This window comes from Oncorhynchus tshawytscha, unplaced genomic scaffold (genome assembly GCF_018296145.1).
Source record: "Oncorhynchus tshawytscha isolate Ot180627B unplaced genomic scaffold, Otsh_v2.0 Un_scaffold_4246_pilon_pilon, whole genome shotgun sequence".
NCBI classification, from domain to species: Eukaryota; Metazoa; Chordata; class Actinopteri; order Salmoniformes; family Salmonidae; genus Oncorhynchus; species Oncorhynchus tshawytscha.
In genome coordinates, this window is record NW_024609831.1 from 1,197,691 (window position 1) to 1,219,831 (window position 22,141).

The 22,141-nt window shown below is 45.4% G+C and overlaps 1 protein-coding gene and 1 long non-coding RNA gene across 2 annotated transcripts; both read right to left on the bottom strand.

Annotated features, from left to right (window-relative positions):
- Positions 1-890: 890 nt before the first annotated feature.
- Positions 891-1,641, bottom strand: LOC121846172. The gene is made up of 3 exons (XR_006083092.1): positions 1,587-1,641; positions 1,250-1,317; positions 891-1,053 (listed from the first exon to the last, which is right to left on the bottom strand). It is a non-coding gene; the product is annotated as an uncharacterized LOC121846172 (long non-coding RNA).
- Positions 1,642-1,671: 30 nt separating this feature from the next.
- Positions 1,672-21,094, bottom strand: LOC121846165 (prolactin receptor-like). The gene is made up of 11 exons (XM_042319400.1): positions 20,916-21,094; positions 18,690-18,859; positions 16,276-16,454; positions 15,207-15,360; positions 13,429-13,570; positions 9,916-10,085; positions 7,499-7,677; positions 6,727-6,880; positions 5,938-6,025; positions 5,602-5,671; positions 1,672-4,267 (listed from the first exon to the last, which is right to left on the bottom strand). Exons 1-11 carry the CDS (start codon positions 21,092-21,094, stop codon positions 3,542-3,544), a joined length of 2,211 nt encoding a protein of 736 aa, XP_042175334.1. The 3' UTR covers positions 1,672-3,541.
- Positions 21,095-22,141: the final 1,047 nt, after the last annotated feature.

Sequence of the window (22,141 nt, forward strand, 5' to 3'; positions counted from 1 at the left end):
AATAGGAACACAGTGTTTTAGTACAAAGTATTTAAGCTACTCGTTGCATCATATCGTACTGTGTGTGTTATCATCGTTATCCAGTGTGTTAAATGGCTAATGAACTGCTTCCGATGTTATTAAACTGTACCCCGACATTTCAAATGCTCTGAGACTGGTTTATTTCACATGTGATGCATATTATTTGTTTCTCCATGTTTCTTTCAGAAAACAATGCATATATTTAGTGTAAAAATCCTCTGAAAATATTAGACTGCCATCCACACACCTTCAAGGTTATCTTCCTAGCAACTGGGAGCGTCTTACTTTTGTCATCATAAAAGCCTCCATTTTCTAAATAGCATACATGCCCTCCTATTCACCAGGAAAGCTTGTCAAAGAAGATTACATGAAGAAATCACTGTGAAAAACACATCTACTCAAGTATGTGGGTGTGGTGAAAATGTCTTGTTCCTGTACATAACATTAGACACTTTAACCATTGTTTGTCCACTTCAGAAGGTGTGTCTTCTCCCTACTCGTCTGGTCGCCTCATTTTCTATGTAAAAATCAATCAAATGATCACAGTGCTCTTTTCTGTAGCCTCTTCTCTTTTCTCCCCTGAGAGAGCTGCATGTGTTATGTTCTGTAAATAAGTGCTTTCAAATCCAGCATGTAGTTAATAATCAGAGCACATGTAGCACTGCATAGTGAAGGCTGTTTTACAGACTGAATATTATAAATGTTACCAAAAATGACCATCACTTGTTTTGAATACAGTGCAATCTGTAGTTTCATTTCTGACCAAAAATTCAAGAAAAGGAAAACAAGTTTTGAGTGTATGTATCACACGGGACTGAAAGTAGATTGCACCTGTACTGGGTTGACTTCCTACTGTATGCTTGGTTGTGTCACACGGGACTGAAAGTAGATTGCACCTTTACTGGGTTGACTTCCTACTGTATGCTTGGTTGTGCCGTCACACGGGACTGAAAGTAGATTGCACCTTTACTGGGTTGACTTCCTACTGTATGCTTGGTTGTGCCGTCACACGGGACTGAAAGTAGATTGCACCTTTACTGGGTTGACTTCCTACTGTATGCTTGGTTGTGTCACACGGGACTGAAAGTAGATTGCACCTGTACTGGGTTGACTTCCTACTGTATGCTTGGTTGTGCCGTCACGGGACTGAAAGTAGATTGCACCTGTACTGGGTTGACTTCCTACTGTATGCTTTTGTGCCCCACACGGGACTGAAAGTAGATTGCACCTTTACTGGGTTGACTTCCTACTGTATGCTTGGTTGTGCCGTCACACGGGACTGAAAGTAGATTGCACCTGTACTGGGTTGACTTCCTACTGTATGCTTGGTTGTTTCACACGGGACTGAAAGTAGATTGCACCTGTACTGGGTTGACTTCCTACTGTATGCTTGGTTGTGCCGTCACACGGGACTGAAAGTAGATTGCACCTTTACTGGGTTGACTTCCTACTGTATGCTTGGTTGTGCCGTCACACGGGACTGAAAGTAGATTGCACCTTTACTGGGTTGACTTCCTACTGTATGCTTGGTTGTGCCATCACACGGGACTGAAAGTAGATTGCACCTTTACTGGGTTGACTTCCTACTGTATGCTTGGTTGTGCCGTCACACGGGACTGAAAGTAGATTGCACCTTACTGGGTTGACTTCCTACTGTATGCTTGGTTGTGCCGTCACACGGGACTGACAGTAGATTGCACCTTTACTGGGTTGACTTCCTACTGTATGCTTGGTTGTGCCGTCACACGAGACTGAAAGTAGATTGCACCTGTACTGGGTTGACTTCCTACTGTATGCTTGGTTGTGCCGTCACACGGGACTGAAAGTAGATTGCACCTGTACTGGGTTGACTTCCTACTGTATGCTTGGTTGTGCCGTCACACGGGACTGAAAGTAGATTGCACCTTTACTGGGTTGACTTCCTACTGTATGCTTGGTTGTGCCGTCACACGGGACTGAAAGTAGATTGCACCTGTACTGGGTTGACTTCCTACTGTATGCTTGGTTGTGCCGTCACACGGGACTGAAAGTAGATTGCACCTTTACTGGGTTGACTTCCTACTGTATGCTTGGTTGTGCCGTCACACGGGACTGAAAGTAGATTGCACCTGTACTGGGTTGACTTCCTACTGTATGCTTGGTTGTGCCGTCACACGGGACTGAAAGTAGATTGCACCTTTACTGGGTTGACTTCCTACTGTATGCTTGGTTGTGCCGTCACACGGGACTGAAAGTAGATTGCACCTTTACTGGGTTGACTTCCTACTTTATGCTTGGTTGTGCCGTCACACGGGACTGAAAGTAGATTGCACCTGTACTGGGTTGACTTCCTACTGTATGCTTGGTTGTGCCGTCACACGGGACTGAAAGTAGATTGCACCTTTACTGGGTTGACTTCCTACTGTATGCTTGGTTGTGCCGTCACACGGGACTGAAAGTAGATTGCGCCTTTACTGGGTTGACTTCCTACTGCATGTTTGTGTTCCTGAGTATGAAGCATACAGTTAAATCTGGGATTTAGTTCATGGATTGAACCCAGACAGTTCACTTTCTAAGTGTACTTTACTGTTATCATTATTATTATTATTATAACATTGCCTCGTTATATTTCTCATCAATAGTGCATTTGATATATTAACGTATTTCCTCTGTAATTCATTCATTCTAATAATTACAATAATTTCTCTCTAAAAATACATTTATATTTGAAGAAGTGTACTGCTCTCTTGGTCTGGGTGTTCAGATCTTTGGTGTGCTCCACTGTTCTCTAAATGCAGGCTAACTTCTGCCAGGGCCTCAGAACGGCTATGACTGGTCTCAGTGAAGTACAACTGCTATTCTTGCATTCGTCAAACTTTTCACAGAGCCCTAAAACCTGACTGTTAAAAATCGAAGCATCTTTCACAGAGTGGTTGGTCATTAATTATACATACATCCAACAACAAGAGAGTTCGCAGGCATTATTATCTAACAAGATTGGACCGAAGAACAGGTGAGTATATTGACCTTTCAGTGACTCAGTCCACACAACAACAGTTGCAGTTCTACAGAGAATCTATTGTTATTGTTCAAGACACTTTGCAAGTTTATGTTTTTTTTCATCTTGTCAGATTTTCTGCGTCAAAAGGAATCCATCTTGTATCCCGACCTCGGCTCTGCTCTGAAAGAAAACCTCACAGTCAAATGCTGCATCTCTGATTCCCCGCAGAGAGAATGTAGTCAGAACATGGTCCCTGCCATATCAGCAGTGAATAGAGGTGGCAGCAGTGTCTGTCCAGCAGTGTCACTGTCATTTGGCAGGCAAGGGGGGGGGGGAGGGGGGTAGACACAAAGGACTCATGTCCCAGGCCGGTGCACTCACAAAAACACATCATTATGTTACTATATTAAGGAGGTACTGTATATAAAAAGGTCCATCCATGAGTTAACATCCTCATTTTAGCCTGGAGTAATTCCTGTTGCTGTGTGTGTGTGTGTGTGTGTATGTGTGTGTGAGTGAGTGAGAATATGTGCTAACTGGTCACACCATGTTGCCCTGTGTGCCAGTGGTTCCAGGCAGTAAAGGCACAGCCACTTCACTCTGCTCCACACTCTCTGTCTCCACCTCTGTCTCTACCACTGTCTCTCCCGGAGCACTCCCGTTGGCTACTGCCTCCATCTTCTTAGCCAGGTAGTCATCTAACTGGCTGCTCTTCTCCAGCCCTCCTTCATCTAGCTCCTCCTCCAGCTGTACGTAGGGGCTGTGTTTTAGGTGGTTGGGCAGGCAGGGCACCAGATGCACTTGTCCGTTGTCACCCAGCATGTTCACGCACGTGTAGAAGCCCTGGGTGGATGATGGGGGTGGGGCCTGCTGGTCCGGAGGCGGGACAGGGTTGGGATCCACCATCATGCTGTAGTCAGTGCCCGGGAAGACCAGAAGCTCTGACTGGTCGGGGTTTGCTGTTGGCCATTCCCACGGGGTCGGGAAGGCTTCCACTGGAGCCTGACAGTAATGGGCGGGGACTGGGTTGTAAGAGGCGGGGACTGGGGTATAAGGGGCGTGGCTGGAGGTGGTCTGGACCAGTAGTTGGCTGTGGATGGCCATATCATAATCCTCCTTCCGGACTGCTAGGATCCCCAGGGGAGCCTGGAGAGACTGGTTGTTGTCCATGCTGACAGAGTCCCAGACCTCCTCCTCGCTGTAGCTTGGGGGCTTATAGCCATGGAAGGAGATGAAATGACGGTTGATCTCATCAAAGCCCCCTTTCTGAGAGAGAAGGAGGGAGGAGAAAGACGAGAAGGAGGGAGGAGAAAAGGAGAAAGGAAGGTGAGGGGATAGAGAAGATAGGAAGGGGAGGGGTTAGAGAAGATACGAAGGGGAGGGGATAGAGATGATAGGAAGGGGAGGGGACAGAGAAGATAGGAAGGGGAGGGGGTAGAGAAGATAGGAAGGGGAGGGGACAGTGAAGACAGGAAGGGGAGGGGTTAGAGAAGATAGGGGATAGAGAAGAAAGGAAGGGGAGGGGACAGAGGAGATAGGAAGGGGAGGGGACAGAGAAGATAGGAAGGGGAGGAGATAGAGAAGATAGGAAGGGGAGGGGATAGAGAAGATAGGAAGGGAAGGGGATAGAGAAGATAGGAAGGGAAGGGGATAGTGAAGATAGGAAGGGGAGGGGACAGAGAAGATAGGAAGGGGAGGGGACAGAGAAGATAGGAAGGGGAGGGGACAGAGAAGATAGGAAGGGGAGGGGAAAGAGAAGATAGGAAGGGGAGGGGAAAGAGAAGATAGGAAGGGGAGGGGAAAGAGAAGATAGGAAGGGGAGGGGATAGTGAAGATAGGAAGGGGAGGAGACAGAGAAGATAGGAAGGGGAGGGGAAAGAGAAGATAGGAAGGGGAGGGGACAGAGAAGATAGGAAGGGGAGGGGGTAGAGAAGATAGGAAGGGGAGGGGACAGTGAAGACAGGAAGGGGAGGGGTTAGAGAAGATAGGGGATAGGAAGGGGAGGGGTTAGAGAAGATAAAAAGGGGATTGATGGATAAAAAACAAAAACAACAAATGACTCAGTGAAGCTTGAGTGAACAGTGAGTTGTTATAAGTCACCAGGCTGGTGTGTGTGTGTGTGTGTGTGTGTGTGTGTGTGTGTGTGTGTGCGTGTGTGTGTGTGTGTCTGTGTGTGTGTGTGTGTGTGTGTGTGTGTGTGTGTGCGTGTGTGTGTGTGTGTCTGTGTGTGAGTTTGTGTGTGTGTGTGCGTGTGTGTTTGTGTGTGTGTGTGTGTGTGTCTGCGCGTGCGTGCGTGCGTGCGCGCGCGTGTGTGTGTGTGTGTGTGTGTGTGTGTGCGCGTGCGTGTGTGCGTGTTTGTGTGTGTGCGCGCGCGTGTGTGCATGTGTGTGTGTGTGTGCGCGCGCGTGTGTGCATGTGTGTGTGTGTGTGTGTGTGTGTCTGCGCGTGCGTGCGCGCGTGTGTGTTTGTGTGTGTGTGTGTGTGTGTCTGCGCGCGTGTGTGTTTTGTGTGTGTGTGTCTGCGCGCGTGTGTGTTTGTGTGTGTGTGTGTCTGCGCGTGCGTGCGTGCGTGTGTGTTTGTGTGTGTGTTTGAGTATTTACCTTCAGAAGCAGGGGATTGATGCCTCTGATGCGTGGTTTGGGAATTGGAGGCAGAAGGAATGCTTTTATCCTACACCAAAGACAGGGATCAGAGAGAACCATCAATACACTTTCTACATTTATATTTCATGATATTACAGCCTATACAGCATGTGTGTTTAATATAGAAGGGTTTATATATCAATACAAGATCACTCCTGCACACATTTATCTCCTTTACATCCTTTATGTGATGAATAAAACGCTGTATCTTAAGTCTTTGAAAAAAATCAAACATGCATTTGATGTTTACATAATTGTTTACATCGTTGTTTACGTGTGTGTGTGCTTCCCTACCTCTTGCCCTGTAGGATAATTCCAAAGCCGATGACTAGCAACAACATGACCCCAACACCGGTCACCAAAAGCAGAGCCAGCAGCTTATCTGTGAGGGACAAAGACAGCACACATCTAGATCATTCCGTATGCCATATCATTCCATTCCATATGCCATATCATTCCATTCCATATGCCATATCATTCCATTCCATATGCCATATCATTCCATTCCATATGCCATATCATTCCATTCCATATGCCATATCATTCCATTCCGTATGCCATATCACTCCATTCCGTATGCCATATCATTCCATTCCGTATGCCATATCATTCCATTCCGTATGCCATATCATTCCATTCCATATGCCATATCACTCCATTCCGTATGCCATATCACTCCATTCCGTATGCCATATCATTCCATTCCATATGCCATATCACTCCATTCCGTATGCCACATCACTCCATTCCGTATGCCATATCATTCCATTCCATATGCCATATCATTCCATTCCATATGCCATATCACTCCATTCCGTATGCCATATCATTCCATTCCGTATGCCATATCATTCCATTCCATATGCCATATCATTCCATTCCATATGCCATATCATTCCATTCCATATGCCATATCACTCCATTCCATATGCCATATCATTCCATTCCATATGCCATATCATTCCATTCCATATGCCATATCATTCCATTCCATATGCGTCATATAACAGTGCTTCAGATTAGGAGTTGACTGTGGGTAGGTGCAGACAGTAACTGAATCATCAGACAGTTAAGAGTCCCTACCGGAGGTAGATTTGACTGGGACGCAGAGTAGGACAGGGGTGCTCCACTTGCTCCAGAGGCCGTTGTTGCGGGAACGGCATCTCACCCTGACAATGTACTCTCCTACCGGCAGATCCAGCAGCTCCAGCCAAGGCTCTCTCAGCAAGCCCTTCACCTGCAGACACACAGGGGGCGATAGTGAGCTGTCAGTAGCAGTTACAGTACACATACATCATTTAGCAGATGCTCTTATCCAGAGCAATTTACAGTAATGAGTGCATACATTTTTCATACTGGTCCCCATGGGAATCATACCCACAACCCTGGCGTTGCAAGCACCATGCTCTACCAACTGAGCAACACGGGATAGAGGTGACAGAAGGTGATGAGTAGTGTGATACTGGTTAAAGTGACAGTTTAAAAAATCCGATACTGTTGAAATAATATGGTACTGTTTAAAAAAGATCTTTCACCGTTCAGCCAGACTAAACCATGAAGCCATAGAGAGCTGCTGCGTTTCTGTTTGTTTCTATTCTTTCTCTTCTCTCATCTGACAAAGAGGCAGGATCATCGGTCGTAACGTGGGTAACAGACAAACTCCCGGTTTAACTGTGAAATAAGCCCATCTTCCTCTTAAAGAATCAATCAAGGACATGACATGCTTCCCACGTCACACGCTTAACACCCTCAAATGGTGATGATAAACACTGCACCAACACCCCTCCCTCTCTCTCTGTCCCTCTCCGTCTCTCTCTCTGTCCCTCTTTCTCCCTCTCTCTCCCCCTCTCTCTACCTTCCAGTTGTTGGGCTCGGCGATGCGTCGGTACTGCAGCTCGAAGACCAGGGTGATCCAACCGTACTGGATGTGGGAGGGATTGGGGTAAACCCAGGACACCATGGCGGTGCGGCCAGCTTCCTCCTCCGTCTCGTTCAACAGGGTGTAGGTCAAGTTAACCGGAGCCTCTGTCTCCACTGCAGACAGACAGACAGACAGACAAGAAAACTGCATGGCGTGGGCTTGTTATGGTTGTATGCTTCACAGGGAGTGAAGAAGAGCTAGAACGTAAATAGAGAAACAATGAGATAGGAGGATGGTGAAAGGAAAAGGCCTAGACTGGCAGTCAGGGGGAGGGGAGAATACACAATGAACAGCAAACAGGATGTGGAGGGAGAACAGAGACAACAAGCAACATGCTGAGGTAATGGAGAAGTAAGGGGGACAGAATGTGTCTGATGGGATCAGATGTGCCCTGCTGGGAGGGGACTAACTCCCATTGGACTGGGTTGAAATGAGGAAGAGCTGACGTCACATAAACAGGGAGAGGAGGCGTGGCCGACGCCAGACACACAGGAAGAGACATCACAAATATCAGACACAACAGTGGGTTAACACAACAGTCATAGGTTGAGCAGAAATAGCACCCTATTCCATATACTATAGTGTCCTGAAATAGCACCCTATTCCATATACTATAGTGTACTGAAATAGCACCCTATTCCATATACTATAGTGTACTGAAATAGCACCCTATTCCATATACTATAGTGTCCTGAAATAGCACCCTATTCCATATACTATAGTGTACTGAAATAGCACCCTATTCCATATACTATATTGTACTGAAATAGCACCCTATTCCATATACTATAGTGTACTGAAATAGCACCCTATTCCCCTCTGCGCCTGAGACCCCCATGCACCTCCATGGCCCAGTGTATCCTGTGCCTGCTCCACACACCAGGCTTCCAGTGCATCTCCCCAGTCCGGTGAGACCTGTTCCGGTTCCACGCACCAGGCCTCCAGTATGTCTCCCCAGCCTGGTAAGCCCTGTGGCAGCTCCACGCACCAGGCTTCCAGTACGTCTCCTCAGTCCGGTGAGACCTGTTCCGGCACCACGTAGGAAGCCCTCAGTGATGATCCATGGCCCGAAGCCTCTAGTGATGATCCATGGCACGAAGCCTCCAGGGATAATCCGCAGTCCTTAGCCTCCAGCGACGGTTCCCAGGCCGGAGACTCCAGAGGTTTCCCAGTCCAGGGTCGGCGACGAGGGTCCCCGCCCCAGAGGCGCCACCAAAGTGGGGGGAACCAGAGGTGGAGCGGGGTCTATGCCCTGACCATAGAGAGACATTTTATTTCTCTATTTGGTGAGGTCAGGGTGTGATGTGGGGTGGGCATTCTATGTTTTGTATTTCTTTGTGTTTGGCTGAGTGTGGTTCTGTCACGTCCGGACCTTTATTTCCTTTGTTTTGTCTTTATTTAGTATGGTCAGGGCGGGAGTTGGGGTGGGCAGTCTATGTGTGTTTTTCTATGTTTTTTCATTTCTATGTTTGGCCTGATATGGTTCTCAATCAGAGGCAGCTGTTTATCATTGTCCCTGATTGAGAACCATATTTAGGTAGCCTGGGTTTCAATGTTGGTTTGTGGGTGTTTGTTTCCGTGTGTGTGTGTCGCCACACGGTACTGTTTCGGTTTGGTTATTTCACGTATTTGTTTATTGTTTTTGTATTTCATAGTGTTCAGTGCTTTTCTTATTAAAATCGTCATGAACACTTACCACGCCGCATCTTGGTCCGATCCTTACTCCTCTTCAGACGAAGAGGAGGAAATCTGCCATTACAGGTTCCCAATCAGAGGCAGCTGTCGATCGTTGTCTCTGATTGGGAATCATACGTAGGTAGCCTTTTTCCCACCTATGTTGTGTGATCTTGTTTTTGTACAGCTCTTGTAGCCTACGGAACGGTACGTTCGTTTTGGTTTCACTTTGTTATTTTGTTGCTGGTTCTCATTTAAATAAATATATGATGACCACAAATTACACTGCGCCTTGGTCTCCTTCAAACAACGCATGTTACAATCACCCTGTACCTATATCAGCCACATCCAGACAGTGATTTATCTCTCCCTGTACCTATATCAGCCACATCCAGACAGTGATTTATCTCTCCCTGTACCTATATCAGCCACATCCAGACAGTGATTTATCTCTCCCTGTACCTATATCAGCCACATCCAGACAGTGATTTATCTCTCCCTGTACCTATATCAGCCACATCCAGACAGTGATTTATCTCTCCCTGTACCTATATCAGCCACATCCAGACAGTGATTTATCTCTCCCTGTACCTATATCAGCCACATCCAGACAGTGATTTATCTCTCCCTGTACCTATATCAGCCACATCCAGACAGTGATTTATCTCTCCCTGTACCTATATCAGCCACGTCCAGACAGTGGTCCTTGGAGCTGAACACTCCGTGGGAGGTCCTGGCCATCACGTTCATGCAGTATATGGTCCAGATGGATGTGTGGCCGCTGTCAAAGTGACAACTGTTGGGGCCGCCCGTTACATAGTCTGGACACTCACGCCTCGGCCCCTTTCTGTGACAAACAAAAAAGGGATGATATGGTCAATTCAATTAATCTCAACTCATTTATTTGAATGAAGACGGACTCTTCGGATACATTGTTACTACACGATGTGATAGAATGAAAATACCTGCATTTACTGAGAAAAAAATACTTGAAATTAAAAACTAGTCTTAGAATATTTCAAGGTGTTTTTTAATGAATGCAGGATTTTATCCACTACCAATCCTGCAACAAGGAGAGTACAATGTGTGTGTGTATATATATATATATATATATATATATATATATATATATATATATATATATATATATATATATAGTATATCGTACATGGTGTGTATATATAGTACATGGTGTGTATATATACACTGCTCAAAAAAATAAAGGGAACACTAAAATAACACATCCTAGATCTGAATGAATGAAATATTCTTATTAAATACTTTTTTCTTTACATAGTTGAATGTGCTGACAACAAAATCACACAAAAACTATCAATGGAAATCAAATTTATCAACCCATGGAGGTCTGGATTTGGAGTCATACTCAAAATTTAACTGGAAAACCACACTACAGGCTGATCCAACTTTGATGTAATGTCCTTAAAACAAGTCAAAATGAGGCTCAGTAATGTGTGTGGCCTCCACGTGCCTGTATGACCTCCCTACAATGCCTGGGCATGCTCCTGATGAGGTGGCGGATGGTCTCCTGGGGAATCTCCTCCCAGAACTGGACTAAAGCATCTGCCAACACCTGGACAGTCTGTGGTGCAACGTGGCTTTGTTGGATGGAGTGAGACATGATGTCCCAGATGTGCTCAATTGGATTCAGGTCTGGGGAATGGGCGGGCCAGCCCATAGCATCATTGCCTTCCTCTTGCAGGAACTGCTGACACACTCCAGCCACGTGAGGTCTAGCATTGTCTTGCATTAGGAGGGCCAACCGCACCAGCATATGGTCTCACAAGGTGTCTGAGGATCTCATCTTGGTACCTAATGGCAGTTAGGCTACCTCTGGCGAGCACATGGAGGGCTGTGCGGCACCCCAAAGAAATGCCACCCCACACCATGACTGACCCACCGCCAAACCGGTCATGCTGGAGGATGTTGCAGGCAGCAGAACGTTCTCCACGGCGTCTCCAGACTCTGTCACGTCTGTCACGTGCTCAGTGTGAACCTGCTTTCATCTGTGAAGAGCACAGGGCCCCAGTGGCGAATTTGCCAATCTTGGTGTTCTCTGGCAAATGCCAAACGTCCTGCACGGTGTTGGGCTGTAAGCACAACCCCCACCTGTGGACGTCGGGCCCTCATACCACCCTCATGGAGTCTGTTTCTGACAGTTTGAGCAGAGACATGCACATTTGTGGCCTGCTGGAGGTCATTTTGCAGGACTCTGGCAGTGCTCCTCCTGCTCCTCCTTGCACGAAGGCGGAGGTAGCGGTCCTGCTGCTGGGTTGTTGCCCTCCTACGGCCTCCTCCACGTCTCGTGATGTACTGGCCTGTCTCCTGGTAGCGCCTCCATGCTCTGGACACTACGCTGACAGACACAGCAAACCTTCTTGCCACAGCTCGCATTGATGTGCCATCCTGGATGAGCTGCACTACCTGAGCCACTTGTGTGGGTTGTAGACTCCGTCTCATGCTACCACAAGAGTGAAAGCACCGCCAGCATTCAAAAGTGACCAAAACATCAGATAGGAAGCATAGGTACTGAGAAGTGGTCTGTGGTCACCACCTGCAGAACCACTCCTTTATTGGGGGTGTCTTGCTAATTGCCTATAATTTCCACCTGTTGTCTATTCCATTTGCACAACAGCATGTGAAAGTTATTGTCAATCAGTGTTGCTTCCTAAGTGGACAGTTTGATTTCACAGAAGTGTGATTGACTTGGAGTTACATTGTGTTGTTTAAGTGTTCCCTTTATTTTTTGAGCAGTATATATACAGTATATAGTACCCAGTGTGTGTATATACACAGTATATAGTACCTGGTGTGTGTATATACGGTGCCTTCGGAAAGTATTCAGACCCCTTGTCTTTTTCCACATTTTGTTACGTTACAGCCTTGTTCTTAAAATGATTAAATAAAATGAATCCCTCAGCAATCTACACACAATACAACATAATCACACATTTTTGCACATTCATAAAAAACAAAACAGAAATACCTTATTTACATAAGTAATCAGACCCTTTGCTACGAGACTCGAAATTGAGCTCAGGTGTACCCTGTTTCCATTGATCGTCCTTGAGATGTTTCTACAACTTGATTGGAGTCCACTTGTGGAAAATTCAATTGATTGGACATGATTTGGAAAGGAACGCACCTGTCTATATAAGGTCCCACAGTTGCCAGTGCATGTCAGAGCAAAAGCCATGATGTCTAAGGAATTGTCTGTAGAGCTTCGAGACAGGAATGCGTCGAGGCACAGATCTGGGGAAGGGTACCAAAACATTTATGCAGCAATGAAGGTCCCCAAGAACACAGTGGCCTCCATCGTTCTGAAATGGAAGAAGTATGGAACCACAAAGACTTTTTCTAGAGCTGGCCGCCCAGCCAAACTGAGCAATCGGGGTAGAAGGGCCTTGGTCTGGGAGGTGACCAAGAACCCAATGGTTACTCTGAAAGAGCTCCAGAGTTCCTCTGTGGAGATGGGAGAACATTCCAGAAGGACAACCATCTTTGCAGCACTCCACCAATCAGGCCTTTATGGTAGAGTGGCCAGACGGAAGTCACTCCACAGTAAAAGGCACATGACAGCCAGCTTTGAATTTGCCAAAAGTCACCTAAAGGACTCTCAGACCATAAGAAACAAGATTCTCTGGTCTGATGAAACCAAGATTGAACTCTTTGGCCTTGAATGCCATGTGTCACGTCTGGAGGAAACCTGGCATCACTCCTACGCTGAAGCATGGTGGTGGCAGCATCATGCTGCGGGGATGTTTTTCAGCGGCAGCGACTGGGAGACAAGTCAGGATTGAGGGAAAGATGAACCGAGCAAAGTACAGAGAGATCCTTGATGAAAACCTGCTCCAGAGCACTCAGGACCTCAAACCGGGACAAAGATTCACCTTCCAACAAGACAACGACCCTAAGCACAATGCAGGAGTGGCTTTGGGGACAAGTCTCTGAATGTCCTTTAGAGGCCCAGCCAGATCCCGGACCTGAACCCGATCTATCATCTCTGGAGAGACCTGAAAGTAGCTGTGTTTTCACTTTGTCATTATGGGGTATTGTGTGTAGATTGAGCAGGATTTTTAAAAATGTAATCCATTTTAGAATAAGGCTGTAACTTAATAAAATGTGGATCAAGGGGTCTGAATACAAATGCATTGTACAGTAATAGTACGTACTCTAAGGAGTAGGTGAGGCTGTAGGTGACGTTGTCGTCACTCTCGGAGTTGTTGTCAAGGGGATGCCACCAGCAGGTGAAGACCTCCATGTTGGGCGAGCGGCAGTAGTAGATGTGGGGCCGGTTCGTCACGGCAACAGCACCTGGGGGATAAAACGAGAGGTTAATGACTCTAACCATCTCTATGGATATCTGCATTCACTGTCGTGTTTTTTCTAAAGACTGATATATTTTTCTATGCACTGTTCTGGTGAATACACGGATAAACCATTTATAAACATGAAGAAATACATGCCAAAATCATTCAGCTATCTAAATAATCCATATTATAAAACATCAGCCTCTTAACATTTCACCGGGCCTCTCAGGTGCCCTGGTTGTCAGGGAAACTCAAATCCAGGTTCATGACATTTGGGTGAACGCTAAAAACGGTTAAACCGTTAACCAGTATAGAAGCTCACAAAGGGTGAGGTGAGTTTGTCTGGATGGTGATGCGGGAACAACCCCATGTGATACAAACTAAGGAAGTTTGAACACAAGTGTTTTGTGAAGTTATTTTCTTCTTATGTCATTGAACTCGAAACAGAGATCTCATATGTTTGAAAACAAACAGTTGTAAAGCATAGCACACACACTGAAGGGGGTCCAGTTGCACCAAAAACAAGTTGAAGCTAATATACAGGTTGGTCTTACGACTCTTGTTGAGAGCAACAGCTGGTAGGAAACTGAACTGAACCCCAAATCAAACAGCAGGACCTCGTGAGAAGGATTACATCTCCAACAGTGACACTCAGGCTGACTGGAACAAACAGTTACTGTTTAAATCCATTTATTTCCCTGAAGAAGCACATTATGTAACTTACAGTGACGTGGACACTTATGATTTAAACATTGTATAGACAGTACCTTTCGCTTTAATGATTAACCCATGATATGTTTTATGAGGCTATTACACCATGACAAGTTTTATAAGGCTAATAAACATGACCGTCTTGAATAAGGCTGTTCAATTGACAGTTAATGTTCTATGTATTTCCAATGTCAGGAAATACAGTGTTTCTGAGGCAGTATGGTAGTGACAGACTGACTGTCACACACACACAAATACACACACACACACACACACACACACACACACACACACACACACACACACACACACACACACACACACACACACACACACACACACACACACACACACACACACACACACACACACACACACACACACACACACACACTCAAACACACACTCAAACACACACACACTCCCTGCTGTGGAGGTGCATCCAGGTAACATCTGTTGAGAGACTTATAATGAGGTGAGGTCACTAGAGTGAACAGGCCTTGACCTACCCATTGTCTAATGACTGACTGAGATTACTGGTCCACTGAGAAGTATTACTACATACTGTACTTCTTAATGGACCAGTAATCTCAGTCAGTCAGCAAATTAAACAAAAGCAAAGAATCTTGTCAATGGATTTTTTCAGAATCACAAATCTACTAGGAAAACAGGACCACTCTGGAAACTGGCCTTATAGACTACATGTGACAGGCATATATAACAGTACAGACACTGTGCTGTACTTTAGATAGATATGACATTGGCAGTTTCCTATTTATAGGCGCTTGGCAGTGTTTGAGGCACATGAACAGTGCATTCAGAAACTATTCAGACCACTTCCCTTTTTCCACATTTTGTTATTTTATAGCCTAATGCTTCAGATTAGGAGTTGACAGTAACTGAATCATCAGACAGTTAAGAGTCCCTACCGGGGGTAGATTTGACTGGGACGCAGAGTAGGACAGGGGTGCTCCACTTGCTCCAGAGGCCGTTGTTGCGGGAACGGCATCTCACCCTGACAATGTACTCTCCTACCGGCAGATCCAGCAGCTCCAGACAAGGCTCTCTCAGCAAGCCCTTCACCTGCAGACACACAGGGGGCGATAGTGAGCTGTCAGTAGCAGTTACAGTACACATACATCATTTAGCAGATGCTCTTATCCAGAGCAATTTACAGTAATGAGTACATACATTTTCATACATTTTTCATACTGGTCCCCCATGGGAATCAAACCCACAACCCTGGCGTTGCAAGCACCATGCTCTACCAACTGAGCAACACGGGATAGTGGTGACAGAAGGTGATGAGTAGTGTGATACTGGTTGAAGTGACAGTTTAAAAAATCCGATACTGTTGAAATAATATGGTACTGTTTAAAAAAGATCTTTCACCGTTCAGCCAGACTAAACCATGAAGCCATAGAGAGCTGCTGCGTTTCTGTTTGTTTCTATTCTTTCTCTTCTCTCATCTGACAAAGAGGCAGGATCATCGGTCGTAATGTGGGTAACAGACAAACTCCCGGTTTAACTGTGAAATAAGCACATCTTCCTCTTAAAGAATCAATCAAGGACATGACATGCTTCCCACGTCACACGCTTAACACCATCAAATGGTGTTGATAAACACTGCACCAACACCCCTCCCTCTCTCTCTGTCCCTCTCCGTCTCTCTCTCTCTCTTTCCCCCTCTACCTCTCTCTCTCTCTCTCTCTCTGTCTCTCTCTGTCCCTCTCCGTCTCTCTCTCTCTTTCCCCCTCTACCTCTCTCTCTCTCTCTCATTCCCCTGCTCTTTCCCCCTCTACATCTCTCTCTCTTTCCCCCTCTACCCCCTCTCTCTCTTTCCCCTCTCTCTCTCTGTCCCCCCCCCTCTCTCTCCCTCTCTCTCTCCTCTCTCTCCCTCTCTCTCCTCTCTCTCTCTCCCTCTCTCTCTCTCTCTCTCTCTCTCCCTCTCTCTCTCCCTCTCTCTCTCCCTCTCTGCCCCCCCCTCTCTCTCTCTACCTTCCAGTTGTTGGGCTCGGCGATGCGTCGGTACTGCAGCTCGAAGACCAGGGTGATCCAACCGTATTGGATGTGGGAGGGATTGGGGTAAACCCAGGACACCATGGCGGTGCGGCCAGCTTCCTCCTCCGTCTCGTTCAACAGGGTGTAGGTCAAGTTAACCGGAGCCTCTGTCTCCACTGCAGACAGACAGACAGACAGACAAGAAAACTGCATGGCGTGGGCTTGTTATGGTTGTATGCTTCACAGGGAGTGAAGAAGAGCTAGAACGTAAATAGAGAAACAATGAGATAGGAGGATGGTGAAAGGAAAAGGCCTAGACTGGCAGTCAGGGGGAGGGGAGAATACACAATGAACAGCAAACAGGATGTGGAGGGACAACAGAGACAACAAGCAACATGCTGAGGTAATGGTACGTGAATGGGGTTATCTTTTATAATGAACATGTAGAAAGGCCAGTTGGAAGGGGTTTCAGAGTAAGAAGGGGAAGCTGAATAGGTTCTGAATGACACATCTCTATTGTTACCATGAGAAAAAGCCTAGAGCCTGGAGAGGAACCCTTCTATTTTCCTTCACATGTGTTACTATTCTCTGTGTATACAGAAGCACAATGTAGACATGAGTGGTGACTGTTTGCAATGTGCATAGAGTATTGAACATTCACATGCACGTGTACACAACACACACACACACACACACACAACACACACACACACACACACACACACACACACACACACACACACACACACACACACACACACACACACACATCAGGGTGCTCTATCCATCGGCTTTGGGAGTGCACTCACTGATGGAGAAGTAAGAGGGACAGAATGTATCTGATGGGATCAGATATACGCTGCTGGGAGGGGAATAACTCCCATTGGACTGTGTTGAAATGAGGAGGAGCAGACGTCACACAAACAGGGAGAGGAGGCGTGGCCGACGCCAGACACACAGGAAGAGACATCACAAATATCAGACACAACAGTTGGTTAACACAAGAGTCATAGGTTGAGCAGAAATAGCACCCTATTCCATATACTATAGTGTACTGAAATAGCACCCTATTCCATATACTATAGTGTACTGAAATAGCACCCAATTCCATATACTATAGTATATTGAAATAGCACCCTATTCCATATACTATAGTGTACTGAAATAGCACCCTATTCCATATACTATAGTGTACTGAAATAGCACCCAATTCCATATACTATAGTATATTGAAATAGCACCCTATTCCATATACTATAGTATATTGAAATAGCACCCTATTCCATATACTATAGTGTACTGAAATAGCACCCTATTCCATATAATATAGTGTACTGAAATAGCACCGTATTCCCCTTAGGTTCTGGTCAAAAGTAGCACACTATCTAGGGCAACTAGATTCAGCTGCAGGGCGACTTTTGTTGGAGCTAATGGTTGAGGGGCTGGAAAATAATGATAATAATTTGTACACTGCAAATTGACCACAGAGATCGTATTTGAAAAGAACAGTAATTTCATACCTTGATTACATTGAGACAACATCACATATTTCTATTTCTTTATTTGTGTAAATACTTGGGAGCAGATTTCCTAAATTAAACTCAATTTTAGCTGAATTGCTGCTGATTTGCTGGGCAAGAGAAATCACTAGCCAGATGGTTTTTGACCTCGGGAGCAGGATGCCGTTCCAGCCTGACTGGAGCCCTCAGGTGATCCATATCAGGGGTTCCCAAACCGTTCCCCCATTCCAGCATTGGGGAACAGCCTGCACCCCCCCCTCGCATGCACCACATCTATTTCTATGGGCACAAGCTCTGTTCATGACACAAACTGTTCACACCCTTCTTGTTGGTGGAGAGAATTTTGCAGGTTTCTGTAATTCTACACATTTTGTCATGGGGTCAGAAGAACATTTAACAGCTTTAAAGCTAATTGTATTGCAATTGTATTCATTTTGCCATGTCTAATGTGTATTCATGTTATATTTGAGTGACTAAAAACGTACAACAATATCTATGGGCTAAAAAACATATAAATAAACTTTAGCAAACATGGGCTAGTTGAGCTGGATATTTCTGACAAGTTATAAATAGCTCTCTAAGTTATGTAATGACGAACATGATAAGAGGAACTGATGATGTACTTCCCAAATTTCACCCAGTTTGGGAACCACTGGTCTATATCACCCTGTACCTATATCATCCACATCCAGACAGTGGTCTATATCACCCTGTACCTATATCAGCCACATCCAGGCAGTGGTCTATATCACCTTGTACCTATATCAGCTACATCCAGACAGTGGTCTATATCACCCTGTACCTATATCAGCCCCATCTCGACAGTGAACTATATCACCCTCTACCTATATCATCAGCCACACCCAGACAGTGATTTATATCTCGCTGTACCTATATCAGCCACGTCCAGACAGTGGTCCTTGGAGCTGAACACTCCGTGGGAGGTCCTGGCCATCACGTTCATGCAGTATCTGGTCCAGATGGATGTGTGGCCGCTGTCAAAGTGACAACTGTTGGGGCCGCCCGTTACATAGTCTGGACACTCACGCCTCGGCCCCTTTCTGTGACAAACAAGAAAGGAATGATATGGTCAAGTCAATTCATCTCACCTCATTTATTTAAGTGAAGATGGTCTCTTAGAGTACATTGTTACTACACTACACTATATATATATATATAGTATATTGTACATGGTGTGTATATATATATATATATACAGTATATAAAGCCTGGTGTGTATATATACAGTATATAGTACCTGGTGTGTGTATATATACAGTATATAGTACCTGGTGTGTGTATATACACAGTATATAGTACCTGGTGTGTGTATATACACAGTATATAGTACCTGGTGTGTGTATATACACAGTATATAGTACCTGGTGTGTGTATATACACAGTATATAGTACCTGGTGTGTGTATATATACAGTATATAGTACCCAGTGTGTGTATATACACAGTATATAGTACCCAGTGTGTGTATATATACAGTATAGTACCCAGTGTGTGTATATACACAGTATATAGTACCTGGTGTGTGTATATACACAGTATATATTACCCAGTGTGTGTATATATACAGTATATAGTACCCAGTGTGTGTATATACACAGTATATAGTACCCAGTGTGTGTATATATACAGTATATAGTACCCAGTGTGTGTATATATACAGTATATAGTACCCAGTGTGTGTATATACACAGTATATAGTACCTGGTGTGTGTATATACACAGTATATAGTACCTGGTGTGTGTATATACGGTGCCTTCGGAAAGTATTCAGACCCCTTGTCTTTTTCCACATTTTGTTACGTTACAGCCTTATTATTAAAATGATTAAATAAAAAAATCCCTCAGCAATCTACACACAATACACCATAATCACAAATACTTGCACATTCATAAAAAACAAAACAGAAATACCTTATTTACATAAGTAATCAGACCCTTTGCTACGAGACTCGAAATTAAGCTCAGGTGCATCCAGTTTCCATTGATCGTCCTTGAGATGTTTCTACAACTTAATTGGAGTCCACTTGTGAAAATTTCAATTGATTGGACATGATTTGGAAAGGCACACACCTGTCTATATAAGGTCCCACAGTTGCCAGTGCATGTCAGAGCAAAAGCCATGATGTCTAAGGAGTTGTCTGTAGAGCTTCGAGACAGGAATGCGTCGAGGCACAGATCTGGGGAAGGGTACCAAAACAGTTATGCAGCAATAAAGGTCCCCAAGAACACAGTGGCCTCCATCGTTCTGAAATGGAAAAAGTATGGAAGCACAAAGACTTTTTCTAGAGCTGGCCGCCCAGCCAAACTGAGCAATCGGGGTAGAAGGGCCTTGGTCTGGGAGGTGACCAAGAACCCAATGGTTACTCTGAAAGAGCTCCAGAGTTCCTCTGTGGAGATGGGAGAACCTTCCAGAAGGCCAACCATCTCTGCAGCACTCCACCAATCAGGCCTTTATGGTTGAGTGGACAGAGGGAAGTCACTCCACAGTAAAAGGCACATGACAGCCAGCTTGGAGTTTGCCAAAAGGCACCTAAAGGACTCTCAGACCATAAGAAACAAGATTCTCTGGTCTGATGAAACCAAGATTGAACTCTTTGGCCTTGAATGCCATGTGTCACGTCTGGAGGAAACCTGGCATCACTCCTACGCTGAAGCATGGTGGTGGCAGCATCATGCTGCGGGGATGTTTTTCAGCGGCAGCGACTGGGAGACAAGTCAGGATTGAGGGAAAGATGAACCGAGCAAAGTACAGAGAGATCCTTGATGAAAACCTGCTCCAGAGCACTCAGGACCTCAAACTGGGGCAAAAGTTCACCTTCCAACAAGACAACTACCCTAAGCACAACGCAGGAGTGGCTTTGGGGACAAGTCTCTGAATGTCCTTTAGAGGCCCAGCCAGATCCCGGACCTGACCCAGATCTAACATCTCTGGAGAGACCTGAAAGTAGCTGTGTTTTCACTTTGTCATTATGGGGTATTGTGTGTAGATTGAGGAGGACATATTTTTATTTAATCCATTTTAGAATAAGGCTGTAACTTAATAAAATGTGGATCAAGGGGTCTGAATACAAATGCATTGTACAGTAATAGTACGTACTCTAAGGAGTAGGTGAGGCTGTAGGTGATGTTGTCGTCACTCTCGGAGTTGTTGTCAAGGGGATGCCACCAGCAGGTGAAGACCTCCATGTTGGGCGAGCGGCAGTAGTAGATGTGGGGCCGGTTCGTCACGGCAACAGCACCTGGGGGATAAAACGAGAGGTTAATGACTCTAACCATCTCTATGGATATCTGCATTCACTGTCGTGTTTTTCTCTAAAGACTGATTTATTTTTCTATGCACTGTTCTGGTGAATACACGGATCAACAATTTATAAAATCAAATCCAGTCTCATGACATTTGGACTAATGCAAAAAACTGTTAATCCAGGTTTATGACATTTGGGTGAACGCTAAAAACGGTGAATCCGTTAACCATTTGTCACGACTCCTACCGAAGGTGGCTCCCCTTCCTGTTCGGGTGGCGCTCGGCGGTCGTCGTCACTGGTCTACTAGCTGCCACTGATCATTTTCTCCCCCTCCTTGTCTGTTTATTAGTTACACCTGTGTTTAGTTAGGTTAATTAGCTGGGCTTTATTATCCAGCCGGCAAGCCTGCTGGGTGTGCGCGATAGTTTTATGTGTACTCGTGTACACGCCTGTAAGTCACGGTTGTTCGTGTACGTGTGTTATTCGGGACTGTTTAGTTCCCCTGTGTTTTGGGGCATTTGTTTGAGTGGCGTCGTTTCAAATGTGTGGTGATTAAAGAAGTAGCGCTACTCTGAACTCTCTGTTTCCTGTGTCTGACTTCTTCCTCCACTACACCCCAGCATTACACCAGTATAGAAGCTCACAAAGGGTGAGGTGAGTTTGTCTGGATGGTGATGCGGGAACAACCCCATGTGATACAAACTAAGGAAGTTTGAACACAAGTGTTTTGTGAAGTTATTTTCTTCTTATGTCATTGAACTCGAAACAGAGATCTCATATGTTTGAAAACAAACAGTTGTAAAGCATAGCACACACACTGAAGGGGGGCACACACACACACACACACACACACACACACACACACACACACACACACTCTCCCTGCGGTGGAGGTGCATCCAGGTAACATCTGTTGAGAGACTTATAATGAGGTGAGGTCACTAGAGTGAACAGGCCTTGACCTACCCATTGTCTAATGACTGACTGAGATTACTGGTCCACTGAGAAGTATTACTACATACTGTACTTCTTAATGGACCAGTAATCTCAGTCAGTCAGCAAATTAAACAAAAGCAAA